The 26,349-nt window shown below is 34.4% G+C and overlaps 1 protein-coding gene across 11 annotated transcripts in view; it reads right to left on the bottom strand.

Annotated features, from left to right (window-relative positions):
• The window catches only part of LOC134534138 (broad-complex core protein-like), a 169,887-nt gene that overhangs the window by 68,567 nt on the left and 74,971 nt on the right, over positions 1–26,349 (bottom strand). For 10 of the 11 annotated variants that reach the window (XM_063372242.1, XM_063372239.1, XM_063372245.1 and 7 more), the window contains 3 exons: positions 19,580–19,765; positions 18,442–18,979; positions 14,120–14,179 (listed from right to left, as the gene is read on the bottom strand). In XM_063372242.1, the coding sequence (XP_063228312.1) occupies positions 14,120–14,179; positions 18,442–18,979; positions 19,580–19,765 (784 nt within the window). Of the gene's footprint in view, positions 1–4,614; positions 6,959–14,119; positions 14,180–18,441; positions 18,980–19,579; positions 19,766–26,349 lie in introns of those variants that run through there. The other variant, XM_063372246.1, reaches the window with a different exon arrangement.

Here is a 26,349-nt window from a genome sequence, read left to right as displayed (position 1 = left end):
CTGTCACTGTTTGCATCACCTAACTGACCAATCACTATCAATTTAAATGTCAAAACGCACATCCTTATCCCAGTATTCGTTCTCGAGTTTCTTGACGTGATTGCAAATCGGTATCCAATCTTCTGGACCCATTCGGTTAAATATCTCCTCGCAAAGTTTTTTTACATTTGCCAAATTGCAAGTAACATTTCTTGAAGCGACTTCTCCTTTAACTTTAGCCCATATGCTTTCTATCGGATTCAAATCCGGATGATAAGGGGGCAGACGAAGTAATGTATGGCCACTATTTACCAATAGTCTGTCTGCCGAGTACTGCACGTGCGAAGGTTTGTGCTTCTTTATGAGGTTATACAAGTTTGGTTTAAGCATGTTGCTAGTAAAGGAAATATTATCTTTACTTAACCACTGCTGCATTTCCGATTTTGTCGAGCTGGAGGTAGGCGTTTTATTTATTTTTACATTGTGATAGGGAGCATTATCTATCACAACAACACTGTTTGGTGGAAGATTTGGTATTAATTGTTCGGTGAGCCATTTTTCATAATTATCTTTATTCATGTTTTTGTGATAATTCCCTGTTGCCTGGTGTGACTTCCACATTGCAAGAGCATTTGGGATAAAACCCTTTTCGCCACCTGCGTGAATCATTATTAATCTTTGACCCTTTGCGACAGGCACTAGTAAACCATTTGAGGACATGTCACTCCACATTTTATTTTTTACATGAGACGACAATATGTACGACTCATCCATGTATATAATTGTGCGTTCATCGTTTCTATATTGACGCATACTCTTGAGATATTCTATACGTTTTTGCCGAATATCTGATTTTTCTATTAAAAGTAAGCGCTGCGATTTGGTTTTCTGCCACCTGAATCCTAGCTTCTTCAAAGTCGTCCTTAAGGTTGTATTGCTACCTTGGTAATTTATGTCATTCTTTAGTTTAAGTCTTACAGTTTCGACAGTCGGCACATGTTTTTCAAGTAAGTAAAAATTGTACACAGTACGTCGTACCACAGCTTCATCATAGGTGTCAAGTTCGTGTTTACATGTTTTCTTTCGCTTCTTGTTGGGCGTCTCGAAAGATGTTCCTTTACCAGCTTCATTCCTCTTAGCCTCCCTTTTAATTGTTTGTACAGTCGTGCGAGACACACCCGTCGCCTTAGCTGTTCTCAGCTGTGCTTTCTCTAGTGAAATGGAGGGTTCCTGCAATCGTGCTTCATTTTCCATAAACTGCAGAACGTTATAGACGATTTCCCGCGTCTGCGAGTGCAGTTTTTTACTCTTAACTTTTGACAACACTGGAGGCATTTTATGTATAAAGTTGTACTTTACTGAAGTACTGCACTACATATGCAACACTGGCTCTGAACAAAAGTGATACACTACATGCACACAAACCTCAGATCCAAACTGTAAACGAAAACGATTAGTAAGTACCACGGATGTGTTAACGAACGTATTCGTCGGATTTCACCGAAGGACTAAGTTTTCACTCTGTGCATTAGCGTGTAGCCCCTGTTATCAAGCTACGCATTATCGCTCTTTGCAGCGCCACGTCTGCCTTCTCCAATGTCGGGACTCACAAACACACAAACATTTTCTAACCGTCACCCAGGCTCGGAGTTATGTTGCGTCAACTATAATCAATTAGGCATTCACGAACACACGGCAACATAAAAAATTGCGGCGGTCGAATGATTGCACAGGTCTTGTATTGCAAAATAAGAACGGTGATATCTCCTAAAGTATTTGTAATTTCTTATCTCCGCCGGGTTTTATGAAAAGAGGAAGTTAAAAAGCATAGAATAAAAGTATTTGCGGAATTAATTTTTTTTTTTAAAACATATATCGCCCAACTACATATTTACAGAATGCTTGAGTAGTAACTGCATCGCATTAATTTTGCAAGAAAAAAACAAAAATCACAAATAATTTTTTTGTTTACATCTGTTTGTATCACAAATTTGTTTTTTTGTAATAACCGCAGTTGTAGAACTTTCATAATCTTTACAGCTCTTTCATATCTATGGGAAGCGTGTGATGATGCATCCATCTTTTTTATAATTTTTGGAAATATAATGGGGATGTATGCAAGATTTTGGGTTGTTCAACTTTGTTTCCAATGAAATGAACACATTAGGTTACAGTTCGTATTCGAATGACCATGGTTTTCTGTATAGCTTATAAAGACATACAACCAAGTTGCCTGTAAATTTCCGGAGAACTATGGAATAGCGACCATTTTCACTCGGTACCATCTTTTGCAGTTCGTTACAATACTTTCTTAATATATATATATATATATATATATATATATATATATATATATATATATTTCTTAATATATATTTTTTCAACAGTGATTACAAACATTTGACTGTATTTAAGGCAGTGAATTTTTTTTTTTTGTAAATGCTGCTGTCACACATCACTTCATATTTTCAATATACAAATATCTTAGGATGGTGACAGACTCCATGCATGTTGATGTCTGTTGGAACTCCCCAGTTTTTTTTGCCTGTTTACAGCACAAGCACAAATTGTACACTATGAATAGACCTTTACTTTTGTAGGGCCCTAATATTTTGGAGATGGCCATTTATTTTGTTAGGCCCTAATGTTTTGGAGAGGACCAATTTCTTTTCTTGGGTCTAATGTTTTGGGGAGGGACATTTACTTTTGTTGGGACCTTGTGTTTCGGAGAGTTACTTTTGTTGGGACCTAATGTTTTGGAGAGGATTATTAACTTTTATTAGGCCCTAATGTTTTGGAGAGGGACACTTACTTTACTTGAGCCCTATGTTTTGGTGAGTCCCATTTACTTTTGTTGGGCTCTAATATTTTGGATGCAGCCTGGGGAGTATGGAATACCCCGAAGAGAAAAAGGGGTCCTCCTCCGGAAAATTTGAAATGTGTACTCTTTAAATAAACGTTTTCAATCCAACTTGTAACTTATTTATGATGATAGTGTTGCTTATTTATCTGAGTATTATTGATATTTTTATTTAATTACAAATAAATGATATTCATGTTATATAGTAAACAGAGATGTACAATTTAATGACAAACATTATACTATAGAGGTGCGTTGGTTATAAAATTTTCGGTGCATGGCCCTGGGCAGTTGCCTGGCTTAACTTACCCTGGAGCTGCACCTGAACAAATTTTTGCAGTATCGTGTGAAAAGCAGTTTCAATTTTCAATGAATGACCATAGATAATACAGTATGCATTTGCAGATATTTTGTACACTAACATCACCACTCATTGTGCTTTTAAAATATTCACATACACACACCTACTATAACAAAAGTCTATATACAGCAGACATGTTAGAAGAAATTAAAGTATATATAGCCTATATATGTTTCATTAAGTAACCATAGGTCATATTTTGATGATTAATTCACAAGTGCATTATTTTTTACAGGTTCATATGAGGCATTGAACAGCCCTTTCACTCACATTATTCCATAAAATTATGTGAATTACAGTGATAAGTTCTTAATCTGGCATTTTCAGGGCCGCTGCCATGCTGGATTGTTTAATGTCAACACTGCTTTAATGGGAATACCAGAGAAAAATTCATATACAGTCATACATACCAACATCCACTTTAAATATATATATATATATAAAGTGGATGTTGGTATGTATGACTTACAAATTCAAACATAGTTTGACTGATTGCCTAGAAAGTTGGCATATCAAAGTATTTTTTCATTGAGAAGGTTTTTGTGCTATCCATTTTTTGTAACTCGCCACGCTGCAGCGCATAAACTTCTAAACCGTTCACCAGATTGCCATGGAATAATAGAAAATCATACGTCATAGACTTACAAACAGCTATTGTGTGTCATTTCTCTATGTCCACCACACTGTCATATAGCACTAACCAATTTTTCTTCAACTCGCAGACAATATATCACCCTGTGTTCAGCCCGGGCAACGCCAGGTACTGCAGCTGGTAATATTTATTTTATCAAGCTGATACAACATTCAACATACAAGATGTTAAAATGTTATAACAACTTCAGAAATTAAATAGTTTCATTTTTACAGTGGTAGATACACCTTCTTATTGGAACAAATTCTGCAACCATGTGTGTGTTTATGGCACATATAAGAAAAGGTAAGGTAAAAAGGAGCGCATAATAACTATGTACTGAACATATTAATTTGTACAATTTACTTGGTCTGACTACTTTGTTACGAGCATTATACTAAAATAATAATATTGATAAACTTTTAGATCTTTGGTAATACAATTTAAGTGATTTCAGTAAAATATATTTACGTACATACTGTTTTATTCAGTGTTAAATTTTGTGCTTGCAAACATTTTGATGTTATTTCTGTTTTATCACATTTCACCATAAAATCTTGTGTCTATCCATGGGAGATATGTGCTGGTGAGGACCAAATATGTTGCGTGCTTAGCAAAACGGTTTTTCAATGTTATATGTCCAGAACATTTCAGTAATGCCTTGCTGACAAGTTAAGTGAACATGGTATTGGAATAAAGTCTAACTTGTGTTCTTTGTAAGGCAAACAAGTTTAACTAGAAGAAAATGGTTGATGATGAATCATGAACATTAAGACACCATTGGAGTATTGCATTTGCCACATTTATTCAAGTTTTCAGGATTAGAAAATCAGGCTTGGCTTAAAACATTTGAAGACTTTCACACATTTGCAAGCAAACTAATTAACATTTATAATCAGCATTAATAGTGAAATTTATTTAGTAAGACTGTAATTCAGAGATTGGCATGCAAAACATTACAAGTCAACTGTCACATGAAGATTAAATGCTAATAATTACAGGCACCACTTTGTAAGCATGGCTCCTGATTAAGGAGAAAAAAAAACTTAGCATTTTACATGTAAAATAACTAACTCTTCTTATTCAACGTTAAAGCAGCTAAATAACCGTAAGTCCAACCAATACAGCCTGTGTTCAAAACCTGCTGAGCAGCCAGCCCTGTGGTGTTAGTAACTTCTGGAAAGAACTTTATTCCGTCAGTATAAGCATTCACTTCTTCCTAATAAATATGTTACTTAAACTGAGATCAACTCTTTTACAGAACAAATAAGCATCAAAAGAGGGCTGTGTCGTAAATTCGGTGGCATTAGATTCAAGTAAAGCGGTATATGACACTAAAATACATGCTTCAAAATAACACAAAAATTTAAAATTTCAGCTTAACAGAAATTAGATATGTAAGGACAAATTAATTCATTAAAACTCCAATAATATAATATGCAAAATTTAAACTTCAATGAAAAAATAAGTCAATAATTACTACTTTTAAAGTATGGTCTCAATAAATATAGCCTCACAAAACTCTAATTTGAACATTATTAATGTACACAATTAACACCAGAAGCAGACACAAAATTACTACTTATATAATTTTACTTGTTTCTACACAGGTTTGCAGTTCTTGTTTCACTTTCACGTCCACTATCTTCGTATTATTCAACCATACAGTAAGATCTTCTTACACTCTCGGTTTGATGAAACCACAACATCTGCCAGCAAAAACTTTTGAAAGATGAATTTTTTTCCTAGGTCAACCGTTCCCATAAAATAACACAGCTGCCAACCAAAAAAAAAAAAAAATGTACAACTTTCAAAGACAGTCAATCACCTGCAAACGTTAAGTTACGGTTGTTGGGTCTGGACAGGTTCCCAAAAAATACAATATCAAGGTTGCACCAACGTATTTTACTGGATGTTTCTGAGAGGTATAAATACATTTCCGAATTGAAATCACCCCAACACATAACCTAGGCTGTTCAAATGCACGATGAGACGAGTATCATGTACTGGTAGATTTACAATTCTATTATCGTTACATGTTCCTATGCTGATACAATTTAAAATAACTCTCATATTACATCTGATTAGGGAGAGTTACGGATACCAAGATTTGACAGGGAAAAAAAAATTTAAGTTTGAAGTGAGTAAAAAAATATATAAAAATAGAGCACACATTAGATTAGAGCTGTAGTAAACCGTATGTATTCGGTACTGAGTAACGGGTGCGCCATTTAGTAACGAGTAACGAAACGTTACACACGGCTGCATCTCGTTACTCGCATTTTTCGTATGTTTTACGCATGCGCGCGCATATTCGATGAATTTACGTTACAAAGAACGATATTTATTTTAAGTAAAGTATAATTTGGAAATTCGTCGTCCAAGTTTTTTACTGTTTATTAAAGGTATTGTGTGTGTAGACAAAGTTTGAGATTGGAACAGAAACAACGTAAGAAAGTATTTTTTACAAATTAGAAATATGTATGTTTTTGTTTTTTATTATCGCGTATTTTCACTTTTTTTGTTCTTATCTTAAAAGAGATAATATAATAAAACCGCTCTAATAGAGATTTAATTGTTTCTTGGTTAACAAAAACTGTTAATTATCAAATAATGTTAATTGTTTATATTCTATTTATTATTATTTACGCGACGTCATACTGATACTGTACGCGTACGCAATACGACTCGATTCGTTGCTGCAACATAACATAGCATGTTATGCGGTATCAGAAGTAATGAGTAACGTAACGATACGATAGTAACGAGTATTAATTGTTATAGTAACGAATACAAATGGGTACACTTTTTTTAGTTTCTTTTACACCTCTAATTAGGATGGATGACTGAAAGTTGGCAGCATCCTACAGGGCAGGGGTCTCTTGCGCGCTGGGGGCGGGGTGGTTGCGACTAGCCGCGGACGCGCTGTGGTACTGGGAACGGTGGCTGACCAGGCTGTTACGGGAGCGGTACAGGCGGCCGCACACATCGCACTCGAAGCTCTGCGGCACATAGAAGTGCGTGTCCGCCATGTGGCGCTGCAAGGACCACGCGCGCGTGAAGCTCTTGCGACAGAGGGGGCAGTAGGGGGTGGCGGAGGCCCCGGCCCAGCCCCTTCCCAGCAGCTCTGCAACGAGACCAGCAAGGGAAGGGGCTGAGCAGAGTCGCTCACGCCCGCACACCCACACACATGCACACTCGCGACTGTCCCCGCCCTCGACAGCGCAAGCCCCCCACGCGGTCTCGCTTAAAAGGTCTGGAAACGATTACCCATTAGTAGAGACCTGCAAAATTCGCGGATTCATTCGGTGATAGGCTAGAATTCAAACACACATACCTCCTAGATAATTTTGCTATTGGCTTACTGTTCATCTGGACGAATCTCAACCAGTTATAAACCCTCAACCAAAGAAAGATCGAATAACAGACAAAACCAGCTGAGACGACTTACAAGTCGGCAGCCAATGAACTTGCGTTATTTTTTGCCCGAGTGTACATGGGTATGTGCAGTCTATCCTGAAGGCCATCGAAATCGCGAATTTTGCAGGTCTCTACCCATTAGATACAAACTAAATGATAATTATATTAAAATGGACACAAAGCAGAGCAAATTGGAAAAATGCACAAAAATTTTCTATGATAGCTAACTTCTTCACACACACACTACACACCCACACACTCGCACATACATGCAGTCAAATTTTTATGGTTTGTTTAACATGTACATGTGCTTTTTCATATTATAGCCATAGGGCTTTATAGCTATTCCATTTCTGTCTGGACAGCTTACAAATGAAACCTTAAATTAATTTAAATTTACAACTATATTTCAGGTGGGACTAGAACCCAGAAAGCTGTGCACTGTAGTTGGCTGGCATTCCAAAGAATCAAGTCACGAACGGAAGCATTTTAAAGAAACCTCAAACACCTACAAGAACTGCAAAACTATGCATATTTTTTTTTTTAACTGAAAGTTCAGCAGAGAAGAAACCAAAATTTATTAACCCCCAAGATGGCAAACGTAAAATGTACGTTCCCAAGAAATGTTAGCGGAAAAATCGAGACTTGTCCACAAAAATATATTTTTGCAATATTTATCAGACAAATCACGGAGTTACTTGAAAACATTTAATATGATCCATGAAGACTAGGTGTTGATATTTCACAACACAGTTCTTTAACTCACACACATACTTTAGAGATGGGACAGTAGTATTCTGTAAATTACAATTACATCACCAGAGATTAAGTAATTGTGAACTATCCAACTGCAATAAATATATTAAAATATTCATTCAAGTTTAATGAATACTCTTAATTATTTTTATAAATTAAGATTATATTCTCAGGCAACTATGTAACACAATATAAATAGATAATTAAATTTTTTTAGAACCAATGCTCTAACATTCAATTTTCACTACCTGGAACTTACACCAAACTGATTTTATCAGTGTTCATTTGCTTGAATTTCTGGCTTTTGTTTACAAAATATCTCTCTCTCTCTCTCTTGTGTGTGTTAATAATAATCAGTTGTGTGATTAGCATGAATTTTTCAATTATGCTGTTTAATAGTTTAAGATAAAACAGGTTGCCTCTAACAATTTTTGGAAGAAAAAGAATAGTATTATGCTGTAGAAGCAAAATGTTATGTTAAAACATTTCTATTGCAGATATTGCTGAGTTTAAGATATAAATAAAAATTATTTACTTCCATTGCCAAATAAAATTATTTTGATAAAATATAAAATATTTCCCATGATGCTACTTGCAGTTTAAAATAGGCAAACAGGCGTATTTTGTATCTATAGTAATACAAATAAATAAATAAAAACTTATTTATCACCACATTGCAAGAAGTCCTCGAAATATGTACCCAATAATAATTTTTTAAACATTATTTTACATTGTCTGGCAACTATACCACACAATAAAAATTGTTTGTTTTGTATTCAAAATTAAATTACATAATGGGTTTGAATGTTTCAAAATAAACCAAATGCAACAAACTACATAAAATGGTTTTTGAATGTGTGTGGGAATTACTTGAAAGCAGAAGATAACTGACCAATAACAAAGGCCCACAAAAACACTTGATTAATTTAGTTGGTTACATCTCTGAGACTATTTTTTAAGTGGCATGTGTGCAAATAACTGCTTGAAGCAAGGTAAACCTAAAAGTTTTGTTATTTATTAAAGGATGAAGACCTCAAAACCCAGAAATTTTCCACAGCGCTAACAAACTTTCCGTGCCAACTTGCTTACTTGATCGCATTGACATTGGCAAATTTTTAATGCAAACAGAATACTAACACTTCACAATATTACACCATTCAGCAACAAATAATGACAAATTGTACGAGCATCACTAATTGATTACAGCACTTAACTTCAGCCATTATCTCATTTAGGATAAACGTTTTCACTGAAATTGGGGTGTCAATACTGTTAGTAACTGTATAGCCAAATTGTAAAGTTGATAATATTCTGTAAATCTAATAACACTTTAAACAAGTTAATTTGATCATGCGGTATAGCATACCTGACTCTCATTCTGAAGTTTACATGAGCTGCAATTGGGGGTGATTTTTCATCTGTAGTTTTCCAACCAATTATGAGCGCAGTTGTCAATACAAACCTTTACCTCAAACCCCAGCTAAAATAGTGCTGGCCAGTAATTGAAGCATAGATGTTCTTTAGACTTGAAAACCAAGATGTAAAATATACGTACAAAGACTTCCCTGCCTAATATAATCTGCCAATGTTTATAGACAAATAAGTAGACAAGATTTTATGGTATTATGTTTAGTCTAATTTCATTTTTAAAACAGTGGATTTTGGTCTTATTGTTTTTATTTTTACAAAAGTTTGTTTTGTAATGCTTACTCTACCTTCAGAACAATAAAAAAAAATTAGGGTTCCAAGGCAAGAAAACATCGTAACTGGGCCTAAGTTGGAGAAACGCAAAAACTAAATTTGTTTTTTTTCGTGTCTAAATGCTTTTTGTGCATTGATAACTTTCTTCCCTGCCATATTCCATACATAAATGATTTGCGCAATACTGATGACACAAATTAACACAATCAATGAATTATTTAAGAACAATGATAAGCATGCAAACATTCATTTACATGCAACGGCACCACATATTGTCCATTTATGGGCCCTTTTCCGGTTAATATTCCAAATACCAACATAGTTTAAGATGAAAAATTTGAATTGGGACATGGTTATGGCCAAACCTAAATAAAAAGTAATAACTAAAACCTCCAAAATCATGGAAAAGTCCTTATATTTCAATCTAAAAAAAAATTATTCACCAAGCTAATAGATGTCTAAGCTCAATACTTTAATCCCAATACTGACCCTCCACACAATATAAAATGCCACATGTGTAATTGGAATTATCATGAACACATATTCAGTATGTTCAGGTTGGCTAACATTGACCTGATAACAATTCTTAATATTGCCTCTTTTTAAATCAACACTAAAAAATAAAAAAAATTCTGGAACCTGAAAGAAATACCATACTTAAATAAAGAAGTAAAACAAGATTGAAAATATTCTGATGAGTGGTTGGTTACTCTAATCTTATTTCAACCCAATTAGGTCTTAAAGCAGCAATAAGCACTGTATATTCAGATATTCAGTCAATCCCTAAAGATTAAATTTTTTAAATTGTTTTCTTATTAAAAGCCACAAAAAACTTTATTAAAGGCATATAGAAAACCTTTGTGGTGTACTAATGATTTTACCAGTAATTTTCTATAAAACTATAATGTGCCATTTAAAATACATAAGTTCAAATAATAAAAATAAACATGAGAATACATTTAAGAAAACTATCAGCAACAAGTCCTGATCAAAAAAGTAACATTTGGTACTATGATGCAAATAAAAAATTATACTTAATAAGCCTACCCGAAGAGGAAAATCAATTTCAATATCAGTACATGTTTAGAATATAAGTAGACTACTCTAGTTTCTTATGGAGATCAATTTGTCACACAAAATATTTACCCCTGTAAAAAATTGGTGCAAACAAAAAATTAACTTAAAAAATTAAGAACATTTGCGAACAAACAATGCCACAAACATCAAACGATTCATAGAAAATACAAAAATATACTGGTTCTGAGAAGGTCTGGTTTTGCATGTAAGCCCTACTGCAATGTTACTGTCAACCTTCATTCAAACAAACAATATTTTTTTTAGTTAAATGAACTGTTGATCACAACAGACAATATTATGCATAAAGAGTGTTGTCTAATGTAACCTCATAATAACTGTTAAATTTCCTAGTAAAAAAATATTCTTTAAGGCTCAGTCTGACATGCAGAGTTGATTAGTTAATTTTCTTGTGATTACATTTAATTAAGGAATTTTCCTGTGGATTTGAGAGACCTCTAGGATTTGTTGTATCATCACACATTTCGTGGCTATATATTTACTACAAATGGGCCAATTAATTCACAAATATCAACAATTACTTAGTATTCCAAGGATTCAATTTTCAAGGGAAAATTCAAAGAAAAATATTAAAGGAAATAAAGTATATCAAAAAATTCAATACAGATAACCTCTGAAGTGGTTGATAAATTGTTTTCTTCATAACCATCTCCTTACCATTCCCCAAGATATTGTAATTTTAACGTGTAATTATATGAACAAAATTAAAATATGTATAGATTTTGGAAACTTGTTTTGAGAAACAACCATTTAAAAGGTAGAATGTTTCAACACCTAAGTTAATATTTTTCATTTATTGCACATTATTTTATTTTTGACCCTTGACAGATTCAGATTCTATCCATCTACATACTATAATAAAAGTGTACAATCATCTTATCTGTACATTGAAAATATTTGGCCAAAACTTATTATGGGTGATGTAGGGAGTGTAACAGAATAAATTATACTATATTTTAAAAACATTGTCTGCCTGTCTGTTTGAACACACCTAATCTCCAATACTAGACGAATTTTCATGGGATTTCTTGGGGTAACATATATTATTTTTATTTCATCAAAATCAGCTCACCAAAAAAATTTTAATTTAATGTTTTAGGAGTCTTCTTAGCTTAGTACAGTTCGTAGAAAATTCAAAAGTGGGAGCTTCATTAGTTTTCGGATGTTTATCTCCGTGACACATTCCATCATGGCAATTTAAACCAAAGAACTAATAGATAGCACTGTTAGATTTTTTAACCTAGTGACAGAAGTATTTTCGTAAGTTACATCAGTAACAGAAATAAGCGAATTTATGAATACAAACTTAGCATAGTTTTGGATATGAAGAACTTAACCAAATTGCTTTGCTTTGTTTGAGAGGTTTTATTTATATTTGACTTTCTGGCTAGTAGAAACAAATTTATCGAATTTTCTTTGTGCTTTGTAGGCCTACTTATTACATTTCGATATTTGATTTGAAATTTTTGAAATTAGAAATATTGAAAAGAATGTTTATAAATAAAAGTCAGTTGTATCAGCACTTTTTAAAAAAAAAAAATCATCAAAACTGAGGATGGGAAATCCCATCGGTCACATAGCTAGTCACTAATATTTACTAAACATTATTTTTGAGCTGTAAAATGTCACAAAAGTGACCATAATTACGAACACTGGCATGACTTCTTACAGCTACAGATGATATTTAGTGAACTTCTGATGAGAAAATTTGAGACAAAAAAAAAATAACATGCCGTTGAGATAAATTTGCAGGATAAGTACTTCAATGACAGTATTGGCCAGAAAATGAAATAACCAACACGGCACATGCGACCAAACTTGGAAGGAGCCCACGTAGCTGTGGGTGTATTTCTAAGGGTGAGGTGCCTCGGCTGGTCGACCTCTAGCGGTTCAGATGCACATCTGGCCCACGCTTACCTGCTGCATGTACTCTCAAATAATTTCAAATATTAAGAAAAAATAACCATTTGAAATTATTTCTAATAACTTTGCACTGCTCATTACTAACAATAAATTTTAATATACCAGAAAACTTATTTTTTTTGACGTGACAAAATCTAATAAATAGATGAACGCCGGCTGCACGCACGAAAAAGTGTCCCATTAAGCCGCATCTATCTCTCTTCCACTCGATTGGAACAACCATCGATTTGACTTTTTCGAGGCACATTAAACTTGAAACACTCCCATTCATTTCCTACTTTTCCTATCATCGTCCTATCCTTAACAGCATAACACAGATTGGAAGAAGTTAAATAGCTTACATGTACAACAGTTATAGTTAAAATAATCTCTTCGTTAAATGATAAACATATTTGAATTAATGAGTGCAAATAAAAGTAAATTTATCGATTAAATTGTAGATTTAATTTCATTCCTTCTTTGTACCCATACAAAATAGTGATAATTCAATAAAAATGATTCAATTTTATTCATAAAAATATGCAATAATTTCATCAATGTTTTGTTATGACGTCACGTTAAACTATCGTCTGTAAACCGACTTTACAGACAACCAATTTTTTTTTGTTATCTTTACTGATAATTGATTTATTTGTTACAAGCTTAAGCACCCGGCATTGCTCGAGCTAAACACATCACAACATAAGGAACATCACTACCTAGTTTTAAGTCTGCAAGACACACACTTGAAAAACGGGAAATTTTGATTTTAAAGTCCCATTGATTGCACAATCTTGATGCATCAAGGCTACGCATCAGCAAGACCGGGACGCCAATCTTCAGCTTCTTTTGTGGGACAACAGGTAAACTTTTGTCAAGATGTGACGGAATGTACCAAACGATAGCGCTTTACAAATTCAAGGCAATGCCATCTATTTATGACGTTCTAAACCAAACTGTTATTAGCGCCTTTAGTTCGCTAGCAGCCGTGAGCTTCACCAAGTTTATGGGTTACACCAAGGAGAAGGATAGGACATTGTCAGACATTACTATATGACCGTATGGTGGACATAGAGAAATGATGACCTACATCCTATGATTTTCTAATGTAAACCTGATTTTACCCCTTTTACACTCCCTTAGGGAAATTTCATAATTATATGTAATCAATGTCACCCTCTGGCCCATAAACTAACTATATGCAAATAGACATGTTAATTCGTTGCTCCATTGTTATGTGAAAGAAGAACAAACATACTTTCACATTTATAATATTAGTAGGGAAGAACGGATATTTATAACCAAGCCATAAAAGTGGTGAATTAAAATTTACCATAAATTATAATCTCATTAAGTACCAGACCATCTCAGAAACACAGGTCAGAGTAAAAAACAATTGTTAATGTTTCCTTACCTTGTGAAGATGTCCCAGGAGTTCCGTCTGGGTTAGGAGGAAGAGGTTGGGTGTTGAGATCTGCCAGTCGAAAGTAATTGTGAGACCACATACACTCAAAAGAATTTTTTTTTAATATTGTAATTACTATACAGAAAAAGGCATAATAAGTTGCCGGTAACTAATCAGTGATAATTTAACTGTGTTTGCATTGGCACACACAAACATATTGTCGCTGCACAAGTTGTTCTTATTACAGTCAAACCTCTATCTATCGTTTTTCAGGGGACCAACAAAAAAATTCAGTAGATGCGGACATTCAATAGATGTGGACTTCACTCTAAGAATTTAAAAAAAATATTTCAACCTCAAAATTAGTGTCAGAAATATATCAGTTACATGTCATTAAAGTTAAATCAGTTGAAAAATAAATAAAAATGGAAGTATTTTACTTAATTTAATTTACACTTGCAAAAAAAAAAAACATACGCACTATAAATCTACATGGAAATTAAAGTCTTTTTCAATATCCTGAAGTCTGAAATAGGTATGTTTACTCATGTCATAAAATGTAGAGCTGTACTGAAGAAGCCGATTTTGCCAATATTAAGTTGAATCGGCATTTCTGCCGACTTCAGATACGCTTGTTAATTTTCGGCCGATATTACTGAAAAACGAGAGAGACTGCCATAACCTAAATATCCACAATTACCCTTTTCACTTTTCGTAGTAGTACTGCATTCTTTCAGATCGCATTATTTCTTCGAAACATGTGCCAAACGTACATATAAAAATTTAACATCCTATTTTTCAATAAGTTCTTTAATTTTAATATGTCATAAATAAATACATTACCGTCACGGTAAATATACATCTCGGTTGTTACGGTAACTGTAGTGCAAATGTGGTAGCTATCGTGCTTCTGTGGTAATTATGGTATCGACAAAGAATCTTTAGTTATTTTTATGGTAATTATCTTAGGATAACAATTGGGTTTGTACTGTAGTTATGGTACATCATCCAATTTATTCGTAAGTTATTGTTCATTTGTCTTTTCTTCATATTTACGTGCTCCATTACTTGGCTGCAGATTTAAGGTGATTTTTACCACCATATACTATCGTTACTGTTTTTATGACGGTTTCTTACTAAGAAATGTATATTTCTGCAAAATCTTTATGGTTAAACGATCATCTATTATAATTTATAGTGACGGGACCACATATTTGGTACGATCAATGCGGACAAAACGATAATTCGAACATTGGTACAAGCGGACTTTTTTAACCTTAGTTGTATGGCAATTTTGCCGGGACCGTAGAGAGTATACGATAAACACGGACAATCGATACATGCGAGTTCGATAGATAGAGGTTTGACTGTATATTCCAACTGCTTCTACATTCATAGCATCAGTATGTATTTAGCAAACCACTCTTCCTCAGTTACCAGCAAACTTTTGTCTACAGATCCAAGCACAGCCACATAAAATATTTACTGGTTACCAAAATTCATACTCTAGTCTACGTAACATTACATATAGCTAGTTGGGTTCAATAACTTCTACGGTAGACTCTTTAGAACTCTGCTTATTTGGGCCGACATCCCTTGTCCATTGGCTGCTGGCTTGTGAGTTGCCTGTTAATCGATGGTGCTTTCGTTAAGGGAATATCATCGGTCTGGAATCCTCCACATAAACCGTGAACCAATAGCAGAAGCAGCAATAAAGGTGTAAGTATTTGAAATTTCACATATCGGGAAAAAAATCCAAAAAATGATTTTGCCTACAGCTTATCCATGTTACACCAGAAAAGTCATTTATAATGGGCCCCACCTACCTGGGCATACATACGGTGTACAGAACTTCAGAAAAAACCATGAGATTTGAAAATGCTCTAGATATCCCAGTGGTGCCTGTTTACGAAAAGCATTTAAGACTACGCTAAGGGCGGATAAGTAGTTCTGTTTCCATATTTAGTTTTGAAACTGTGTTTTTATAAGAGTGAAATGGGCTTAAACGCATGTTCTCAGAATATTGTTTAGGCAAGAAAAAACCAATACAGATTCTTGAAACACTCAAGGGACTTGCATTACAACTTTATTCTCATTTCTCCACTGTATATCATTATGGATACCAGTCACATCTCATAGTTGCCCTACGCACAATGAGAATACTGCGCGTCAGTGCACAGACTTGCACTTAGAGGAGTTACCACGCTAGAAAAGCACCAGCGTGCGTCGCACTTGTTATCCCACGCCACTAACACAGATACAACTCTGGTTAGGCGGGTCCCTAAACACAGCATTTACTTCTACTGCCTGCCAAACAGCCGGTCATGCTTGTAACGGTTAGGATAGGACCTGGGCTTGAAACCCGGTCCGGTCGTCCTGGTTTAGGCTACCTTGAGCCATCCCAGGCCAATTCTGGAACGGTTCCTTGCCATGGGCCGTGGCTGAAGCCTTTCCCCAATGCCCCTATTCTGTAATCGTTAAACAGTTTCTAATGACCTAGCTGTAATGTCCAAGTAAAACTGTACCCCTGGGTTTACACAAATATGTAAAAAAAAATTCTGACTTTCCCCAACTAAAATTTCAAATATCCATGGATATACCATCCAAACAATTTATCTATTTTGCAGTTTTCCGAAAGAAGAAATGAAAATCCATAAATACCCACCCCCCCACCAAGACTAGAATTATATAACAACAATTTAAATGCAAACAAATTTTTGCATAAGCCATTTTATAGTGCACTATGTACTAAAAGCCCATCAGGAAACAAAAAAAAAAAACTTTCAATTTGTGTGATAGTACATGTTCCCCCTCAAATTGCAATGACTCAGGAATTTCCATGACTTCTCTGACTTCCAGAATTTGTATACCTTGTGTTTGTGCCTGTGTATATAAATAGTGAAAACAATATACAACATCATCTGCAAAACTGATTTCATTTGTTTTAGTCCAACTTAAAGTAATCTAGCAGAATTTAGCTTTAATGTAATAAAAGGTATCTCGTAATTACATATAAAGAAAATACAAATAAACCATATTTTAAAATTTACACAAATAACATTTCAAAATTTTGAAGCAATAATTTGTTAGGCTGCGAGATGCAAGTGAAAATCATAAAAAGGAATTTACAGTTTTATACTTAGCTCTCAAACCAAACAACACAGACATACTTGTTTCATGTTAAGGAAGGCAAGCAAGCCTACATCGGTTAAATAGGTCTCCTTGAGTCTGATTCAGAATTAGGAGAGAATTTTCACTCCACTGTCCAAACATGTCTACAATTGCTGTATGTATTTGTTTTGGTAAATGAAGAACCAGATACCATGTCAATGCTTTCAAACATGAATTCAATGCACATAATGCTGTGTCATTTTTGATTAGTTGGCTCAGAAAATTTCTTCAATGAAGACAGTCACAGGAAAAACCAATCACCAATCAGAGGTGGATGCAAAGGAAGACTTGATAAATACTAAAGCTACCTGCCACCTTCTGATCACAACTTACATTGGACAGTTGGCCATTTTCTGGGAAACCTGGGCAAACATTTTAGTTTCTGAATACGAGCCCTCCCTCACTAATATGAGTTTCTAGTTCCAACATTGCCCTCCAACTTTCAAAGACTACCTGAGTTATTATTGACAAGGCACCTGAGTCTGTTTTATCCCCTCGAAAATGCATTAAAAGCAGCTATAAAATACTGTCTTTCTCTTTGAACCCACTGAAGCCAGATTCTGTATGAAAAAAAAAAAAAAACCTATAACCTATAAATATTATAATAAAATATGTATCACTGAAGTAATTTTGGCATTGAACATATTCCTACTCAACTAAAACATTATAAATAAAATAAACTCTTGACACTATGCCATTTTCAGACTCCACAAATTTAACTTTGGCAGGAACCCATTCTTTGACAGCATTTTAGAACGAAAAAAAAGTTGAGGGTTTTGGAAAATGCTTGATAGTGATAAATATAACAAATTGGATGTACAGTATTTTTCTAATTCATCTGCTAACATGTTTAGGTGCTCCAAAAAGGTCACTGAAGACTGGGACCCACCGAGAGTGTTGGATTTTTGTTTTTTTCTTCCGTAATTTTAGGTGTTTATATATAAAAATAGTCCAAAAATGTGGGGGGAAAAAAAATAAACTTTCTGTGAGTGTCCATAAGTGCAAGAAGTTATTTTTAAATTTTAGTTATGAATACAGGACCGATTTATAAAAATTGCAAGTGCAATTCTTTTCCAGGAATCACCTGCAGTATTCCTAAGAAGTATTGATCCAACACGGCCGGCGGGGCAGAGCCCGGCAGGGGAAACGGGGACACTCACTCGACATGTTGGACGCGTCGGCAGCCAGCGCGGCCATGCTGAAGTTGAACGAGCCGGAGGGCGTGGCGGAGGCGAACAGCTTGCTCTCGGAGGCGGCGGAGAGGTAGGGCGAGGGAGCCTGCAGGGCCTGGACTCCGTCAGCGTCGTCGCGCACCGAGTCAGCGCTGTCCTCCCCGTCGCCGAGCAGGTCCATCGGCTCCGACTTGACCCCGTCGGCCGCGGGGGGCGACCGCGACGAGTCACGCTCCCCGTCGTCCGGCCGGGGCGGGAAGGGCGACGCCGGGCCGCAGGCGTGGTTCTCCGGGCCGTCGCCGGGCCTCACGCGCTTGCTGGGGGGGAGCTGGTCCGCCGGGTCGGGGAAGTCTCCCGAGTTGCGGCGCTCGCGGTGGCCCGCCGGGGGGCCCCGGCGCAGCGCCTGGCCCGCCCCGGGACCCTGCGGCGAGGGCGACGGGGGGGAAGCGAACAAGCCGTCGTCCACGAGCCGGTCCGCGTAGCCGTGCTGGTTGCTGCGGCCGCAGTTCTGTGCCTGCGACAGATCCTGGCAACAAGCCGAGGTGACCGTCACATCTGGGGTCCTTGGTGGCTGGATCACTAACACACCACCCTTTGACAGGGGTAAAACAAAGATATCATCTTGGATTCAACCAATCTTTGGCTATAAAATTTGGCCTTGATTATAGACTGCCTAAAGTTGACAATGGCAGAGGTTTTTGAATTTAATAATTAATCCCAAATTTTTAAATTTAAACTTCTTTAGGCACATTGTAAAAAAAATGAGTGAATTTTTACGATGCACGTGCAACAAAATTTTCACGGGATGAAAAAAGGATACAAACTGGCTTGCTAAGAGTTTAAAATATTTGCAACTAACCCTCACAATTAAAAATTAAGTTTAATGTCACAATCACGCAAAGAATAACAATTATGTGTTGTTCAAGTCAAAGCCTAAAATAAGTTTAAGTCATAGTCTTAATAAAGTTAGTAACATTTTATTTCTTCATTACTTAATGAGTACGTTTCAGAGATAAAATTAGCCTAAATTCAAGTTAGTAACATTTTATATCTTCGTCACTTAATTAGTACGTATTTATACCCCATCCTCTTTGTTCCAGAGATAAAATTGTAAAGTCAAACAAACCTCTTCTTTTTCTTCTGCTTTCTGGGTCAATCCACTAACTCTCAAAACTTCTGCGGTCTTCAGAAACGAACTGAGGTTACGTTGATGCACATTAACTTCTCCATGGTAGATGAACTCCACCAAGGCATGCAGGTCTGCAAACGCCACATCTTGCAGCACGATTACGGGATGTTTGCAAGGCGTGCTCTGTAATCAGCACAACACATGGACATTACACTTCAATAAAAAAAAAAAATTTACATCAGTTTCATGGTAAAATACAATATCTGTATAAAACAAGTACCTATCATATAAAGAATCTTGTTGTCCCTAATTTTATTGCAGACAATTGTATGTGCTTTCTACCTGTTCCTGAACTGGAATAATTTGTCATCTGCATGTGAATATTTTATGGTTCCTTTGAGAAAAGCAACTGTGAGGGTAGATTAAAACAATAAAATAAAATTGAAAGGAACAAAATAATACTATTACTATTTTTAAAACAATCAAAACAATTCAAACAGAAAAAAAAAATAACTTTTTATTTTACATTTTAAATAGTGACCTACTGGTACACTGCTAAGTACCCAATAGAAACAATTCCCTTAAAATTAAAAATTTTGGAGATGAAAACTGCATTTTATTTGAAAAAGCCAGACAATCTAGAGACAAAATAAAATCATTAATAATTTGCAGGCACTGAAACTGTTAAGAAGAGTTTTCCAGCAATCTGCTCTGAGTGCACCCTGAATACTACAAAAGCATAAGTGTCAATAGCAATTTTTTGTTATGCCATCAACTGCAACAGAGCCAAAGAAGAGTGCAAAATGTGGGGCACATTATTTAAAAGCTAGGTCTATTAAGTGAAAATATTTTAATTTTAAGCATTAAGGGTGGATATACCTTTGTAATTCCCTATGAAATATAGAAATTAATTACATTACTCAAATGCACAATTCTGTATTATTTTACAATGGCAAACTACGTTATTGATACATATATTTTGAAGTGAATTTGATGGACGTCTTATGTTTCATATGGGGGGTCATGACAGAATTTGGTAACACGAAAATAGGATATTTTGAAAACGGCCACTACGGCCAACCTATACACTCGAGTCTAATAAAACCTATACCACCGTAAAGCCCGCTCTGATGGCAATGGGAAATGCTGGTGACAATGCTCCCCTTGCATCTCCAGCAATGACGTAACCGCGCGGCAGACAACACAAAAATTTGTAGTTGCGCGGCTAGCGTTTGGTCGCAAGCAAGCAAGAAATGAAAGTACTTGGTTGATTTGTTCCAAACAACTTTAATTCTTTATGTTACAATGTAAACTACGTTTTGTAAAAAAATACATTAATATTACAAGAACATTAATTTTTTACGCAAGCAGAAAGGAATATAATTACCAAACCAAAAGTGAAGAAATCCAAGAAGTTACGAGTGACACCCATTTCTAACTGACCACCTAGACTTTCTGATGCAGAGAAATGTAGAGTATCGATTAAGAAAGAAGCCCAGATAAAATGCAACCAAACTGGCCCAAGAGGCTCAAAGTGGTGAGCGTGCAGGACGAAAAAAATAGAGTTAAGTATTACAAAACAGCTTTTATAAAAATAAAAACAATAACAATGAAATCCACAGTTTTAAAAATGAAAATGCCATAATACACAGACTGTGGAAATAGAAATACATGGGTAACCACTCCACTTGCTGAGAGTACACTAAGGCTGGAACACACTGCACTCAGCCAGTGCATACTGAGTGGAAGGCCTGTGCACTTCCTGGAATTAGTTATGTTATAAGTAAAAATATACTGCTACAAATAATCTGAATATAACGTTAGGTACTATTACAAAATATTTTTAGGATTATAAATTACATGCTGAAAAAAAAAAAAACCTAATATTTTAAACAAATCACACAGCACTATAAAACTAATCACTTGTAGGATTAATATATGTATACTTTCTTGGTCAACCTTAAAGTTATCATACCAAAACTAACTTTCATCTCTTTATAGTAAATTTCAAACTGTAATTGATAAACTTTTATTGACAATTTCTGTTTCTGCTATTACATATATATTGTAATATAAAGTAAATGCAAAGTAAAAATTCTTTAAAATCAATTTAGATAGAGGTGATGAAACAAAGAGCATAAAAATTGCTGTAAAAGAATTCTAAAAATTTGGGGTTGGTAGAATTTGGATTTCTGCTATATTTTTTCGTGAATTTGATTCAACTTCCAAAGTGGGATGTTGATTTTCTGATTCCTCTGTGTTATCCTCATACATTGATTCTATATTCAATTTGTAGTTACAAGATTTTATGGTTTGGTTTTTAGTCCCATTTCATTTCGTTGTTATTGTTTTTATTTTTATAAAAGCTGTTTAGTAATACTGAACTCTAATACTGTACTATAAATGTTACATAAGTGTAGCCATCAACATGTGCATAAAACATACCATTAATATTGCAATAAAAACTTGTAAAGTATATGTGAATTGATTTTGAAAAAAAAAAAAATTGAACTTTAGCAATGTGCACCTGAAAATCCCTTCAAAAACAAGCTGAACGCATACAAGGAAAAAGTGCAGATCTAATATCATCTCAACAATAATCTTTAAGTATCTGTTGGCATAAATGAAGAATTATCCAATGAAATATAAATTTCAATCTGTGCAAAGTACAACCAATTATCGTGTTGGCACGCACATATCCATAGATGTCAATTATGCTACTGAACATGCCACTTTCCAGCACACGCACAAACATATTCCACTGACATGATTTACTTGAATCTCAGACACAGCCATGCCTAAATGTTGTCCCTTATTATTTTAGGCAACACTGACAATACAGACGCACTTGATAGAAATTAACAAAATCCACGAAAATGGTATCCTTATACTGCTTGGTTGCTTCTATGAAATGTGTTTAAAAAAATTTTCTAAACTACATGCTAAGAAATTTATTATATGTATTACAATCGTTCATATATTTTTGAAAAATAATATAAGAATCAATCGTTCATATATTTTTGAAAAATAATATAAGAATACAAGAATTAAAATATTACATATAGTTGGTTCCTTTAAACTGTTCCTGCTAGATAAATATATTAATATTGGCAAGGGTTTAGTGATTATGCATGAGTCAATAAGAACAAATGGTGATATTGTTATGAAGATAAATTAATAGCAATATAATTATTACACCAATGATTTATCTATTATTCTCATTACTAGCCTAAGACAAAGATATTGCATTATTTTTGTGGCTACTGTATCAAACATAAAACTTCTACATAAAAAGAACCAATACTACTTTTCTTAGATTTCAGCCAAATGTAAATCGGACGATGAGCATGTTTGTTCATTTGGAGTTTAGAAGCAGTGATCTTCTGAAAGGTTATTTTTTTTTACAAATAAGTTCAGCACAACCACAAACACACGAAAATCTAATTTAACTTTTTGATGTGTAAACATCTTAGCTCTCGGTACACTGCACTTGGTATAGCCCGTCCCACTCTTAGATTGCAGTACACGGCTTATGGCGCGCGCTGTTGCCAAATCTCTAACACATTACGAATTTCAGGAGATGCGTGTCTTTGTAATTTGGATAGAACAAGAAGCATTTTAAGAAATCATATCGTAATTTATAATATTTTATACTATTACACATATAAATTTGTAATAATGCCACTTTTATGTAAATTTCAAATAAAAACTACCTATTGTAGACGAAATTTTCTTATAGTTTTCTTTTCTGTTCTAAAACTCCCATATATATACCTATATAATTATATATATATCACATTTTCATGGGCCCGATAAATGCCGTATTTTTGGACAAGTCATGTCCAAAATGATAAATAAAATACGGTAATGGAAATTCTCGGTCGAGTAAGTTATGGGAAAAATCCGAACAATTGGTTCGAAATGGGGAAGATTTTTTGAAAAACAGAAAAATCGCAACAACTCCCATAATATGAATAATATCGAATCCGTTTTAACGTATGATAACTCGGATTACCTAATGCCGAAAAATGTTTTCTAAATACATTTTTGATACGACCAGCCATAACTGCATGGGTTCGAAAAACATTTTCACCGGACAAAAAAACTTAACTGCCTTAGTAGACACATTATCAAATCTGTTTAAATTGTTTGTAATAATATCATAATTATTTTCCAAAACTTTGTCTAAAACAATGTTTGATAAGATGCTTGGTGAGAAGGATAGAAAAATAATTCAAAATTTTGTACCATGATCGCTATTAAATTCCTTCGTATTTATTTCATACATTTTAAATATTATGTTCAAGAATCAATTATAATATTTTTTGTTGACTAAGGAAGCCATGTATTTGAAATTGCTTGTAGGACAGAACCCCACTTATCTAAACACACGACCCTGTTTCCTCTTACGACAGCAGCGCGCGCTCTTGTACTGATAAGACACATCTTTAACAGCTATTTCCACGGAAACTGTAGAAGCAATTGAGATGGCGCTGCTTTTAAAAACTAATTCAATTCATTGTGAACATTTTTCTCGCTTTTGTCCCTCATCTATCTTTAATAGAAAAAATTTTTTCCGCGGGTCAACTTTTTGATGTGTCAGTTTGTGAGAAAATGCATTTCAATATATTAAAAAAATTATTTAAGTGAAACCTGTACAGTTTTTGTCTTAACATTTGTTCGGTGGCGTCCTAAGGCATTAATTTACTAATAAAAAAAATCTGAATGAAATACACATGTAGGTTTTTTTTTTTGATGTGAAACATATCGGAATACTTCAAAACAGTTCGCAGCGAATAAGTTATGTTTTTTAATTTTTTCGGACACTTAAAATATTGTTAAGTATTCAAAATAAGCATTGCCTGATGCGTATTTTGATTCTATACAATATGAAAAAAAGCTTGGTCCAAAAATTAAAATTTTAAATTTCGTTTGATATTTGGCAACAACGCACAAAGAAACAAGGACAGTGCTAACGGCAATCGGCGTGTGTTAGAGAGAGAGAGAATGCGCCCATTTACTTCCATACTGCAATCTAAGAGTGGGATGCTCTATAGCAGTAGTTTTGAGAATGGAATGGAAGTTGATTGCAACGGAATGTGTCACTAAACAGGGTGCTGCCATCTGTGGAAGTCTCAGAAATTTCAAAAAGATGGAAAACTCATGTGATTCATCCATTTATGTTAACTTTTGTGTTCATTGAAGAATGCACTCTGTATTGGCATGCCAAACTAAAGTACAACTATCCTTTAACACCTAACGTTATAATTTAGTCATAAAATGAAACAATAGCTTAAAAAATACACATTACAATTTTGACAATCCTGAAGTTAGCATTGAAATTTAGTGATGGCACAAATTCATCATACTGTAGAGACACAACAAATTGTTAAGCTACATAATATTTGACGCCAAGTTGAATAAAAAATTTTTTTACTGTTAAATCTTAAATGTTGAATGAGCTTAATAAAGATAAGGGTTGTTTGTACGAAGTATTTACAGGCTGATTTCTGTTGTGTAAGCAAAGACAAATACATAAACTTAGTGTTATAATGTGTTTTAAAATGTTTCAGGTTAATTTTTTTTAAATGTATATCTATTGGTTTGCACCTTTTAGTTTGAAAAATACTTAAACGATAGCATCACGTTCATTATGCATTAGAGAACCAACAAAATGTTAAATTATTTGATGCCTGATTGTTCCAACACAATTTTCCTGGCTAATAAATTATAGGTATTTTAAAAGTTATAATTATATCTTGATTTGACTATTCAAGATTACAAGATTTATTCCAGGATAGTTTCACAACCATTTGGCACACTAATAAGCTTAGTACATCCCCCAATGTTTGTAAAATTTAATTATATGTTACCACACATGGGTCTGCCATCTTGATGATTTTGGCTAATAGCTATAGCAGTTTACGCATGCAACCTGTAAAATTTCCATTGTGTAATGTGTGGTTATTACATTGCATTTCTGTTGCATTATATTTCACCATCAACACATATAAAGAAGTATAACCTTTAAAAAAATGCAAGATCTGATAGTTTCAGTCTAGGGGGAAATGTCACAGGTTCAACAGTGAGGCATTTACATGTGATGTTTGGTACTCCCTAAGAAATCAATAGTATCATCTTGTTAAACAGAATTATAGTTAGGCTTTAAACTGAGGAAAATTTTAACAGTTTTACATAAAATGAATATTTTCCTAATATTTAACTTACTCTGCAATTTTTAAAAAGAATTCCTACATTAAATTTTGTGACTGAGTTTCATACTTTAAGTATATATGCGACATGAGAACCCATGTTAGTGAGGATAGATGTTTACACATTTTGAAGTGAAACTTCATTGGGTGCGATGGGAGTAAAATTTAAGGCCTAATTTGAATGAAATGTTTTCGTGAAACATTGTTGTCAAACACTTTCTGAATCTAATATGTTGCGGAAGGTACAGAGAACTCATCGAGCAGTACAAGTTTTTATTAAAATTCCTTTACCATCTTAATTGACAATTTTTTGTAAGGTTTTTTTGATAACAGTTTTTAAGATTTTATTTCCTCCACAATTTATTATTTAAATTTCAATTATGTCTATAATTAACCATACAGATTTCCTCTACTTCATAGTCCTATATAACTATTGAGTTTTTGGATTTCAGTCAGGAGACTTTCAAAAATTTAATAGCAAACATACCATTGCGTTGTTAAATAGGTGAACCACATAACTTTGAAGGTGATAGCATGTTGCAATTTAAAATAAAA

This window comes from Bacillus rossius, chromosome 7 (genome assembly GCF_032445375.1).
Source record: "Bacillus rossius redtenbacheri isolate Brsri chromosome 7, Brsri_v3, whole genome shotgun sequence".
In the NCBI taxonomy this organism is placed as follows: Eukaryota; Metazoa; Arthropoda; class Insecta; order Phasmatodea; family Bacillidae; genus Bacillus; species Bacillus rossius.
Note: the sequence above shows the minus strand (reverse complement) of the source record. Positions and strands in the feature narration are given on the sequence as shown.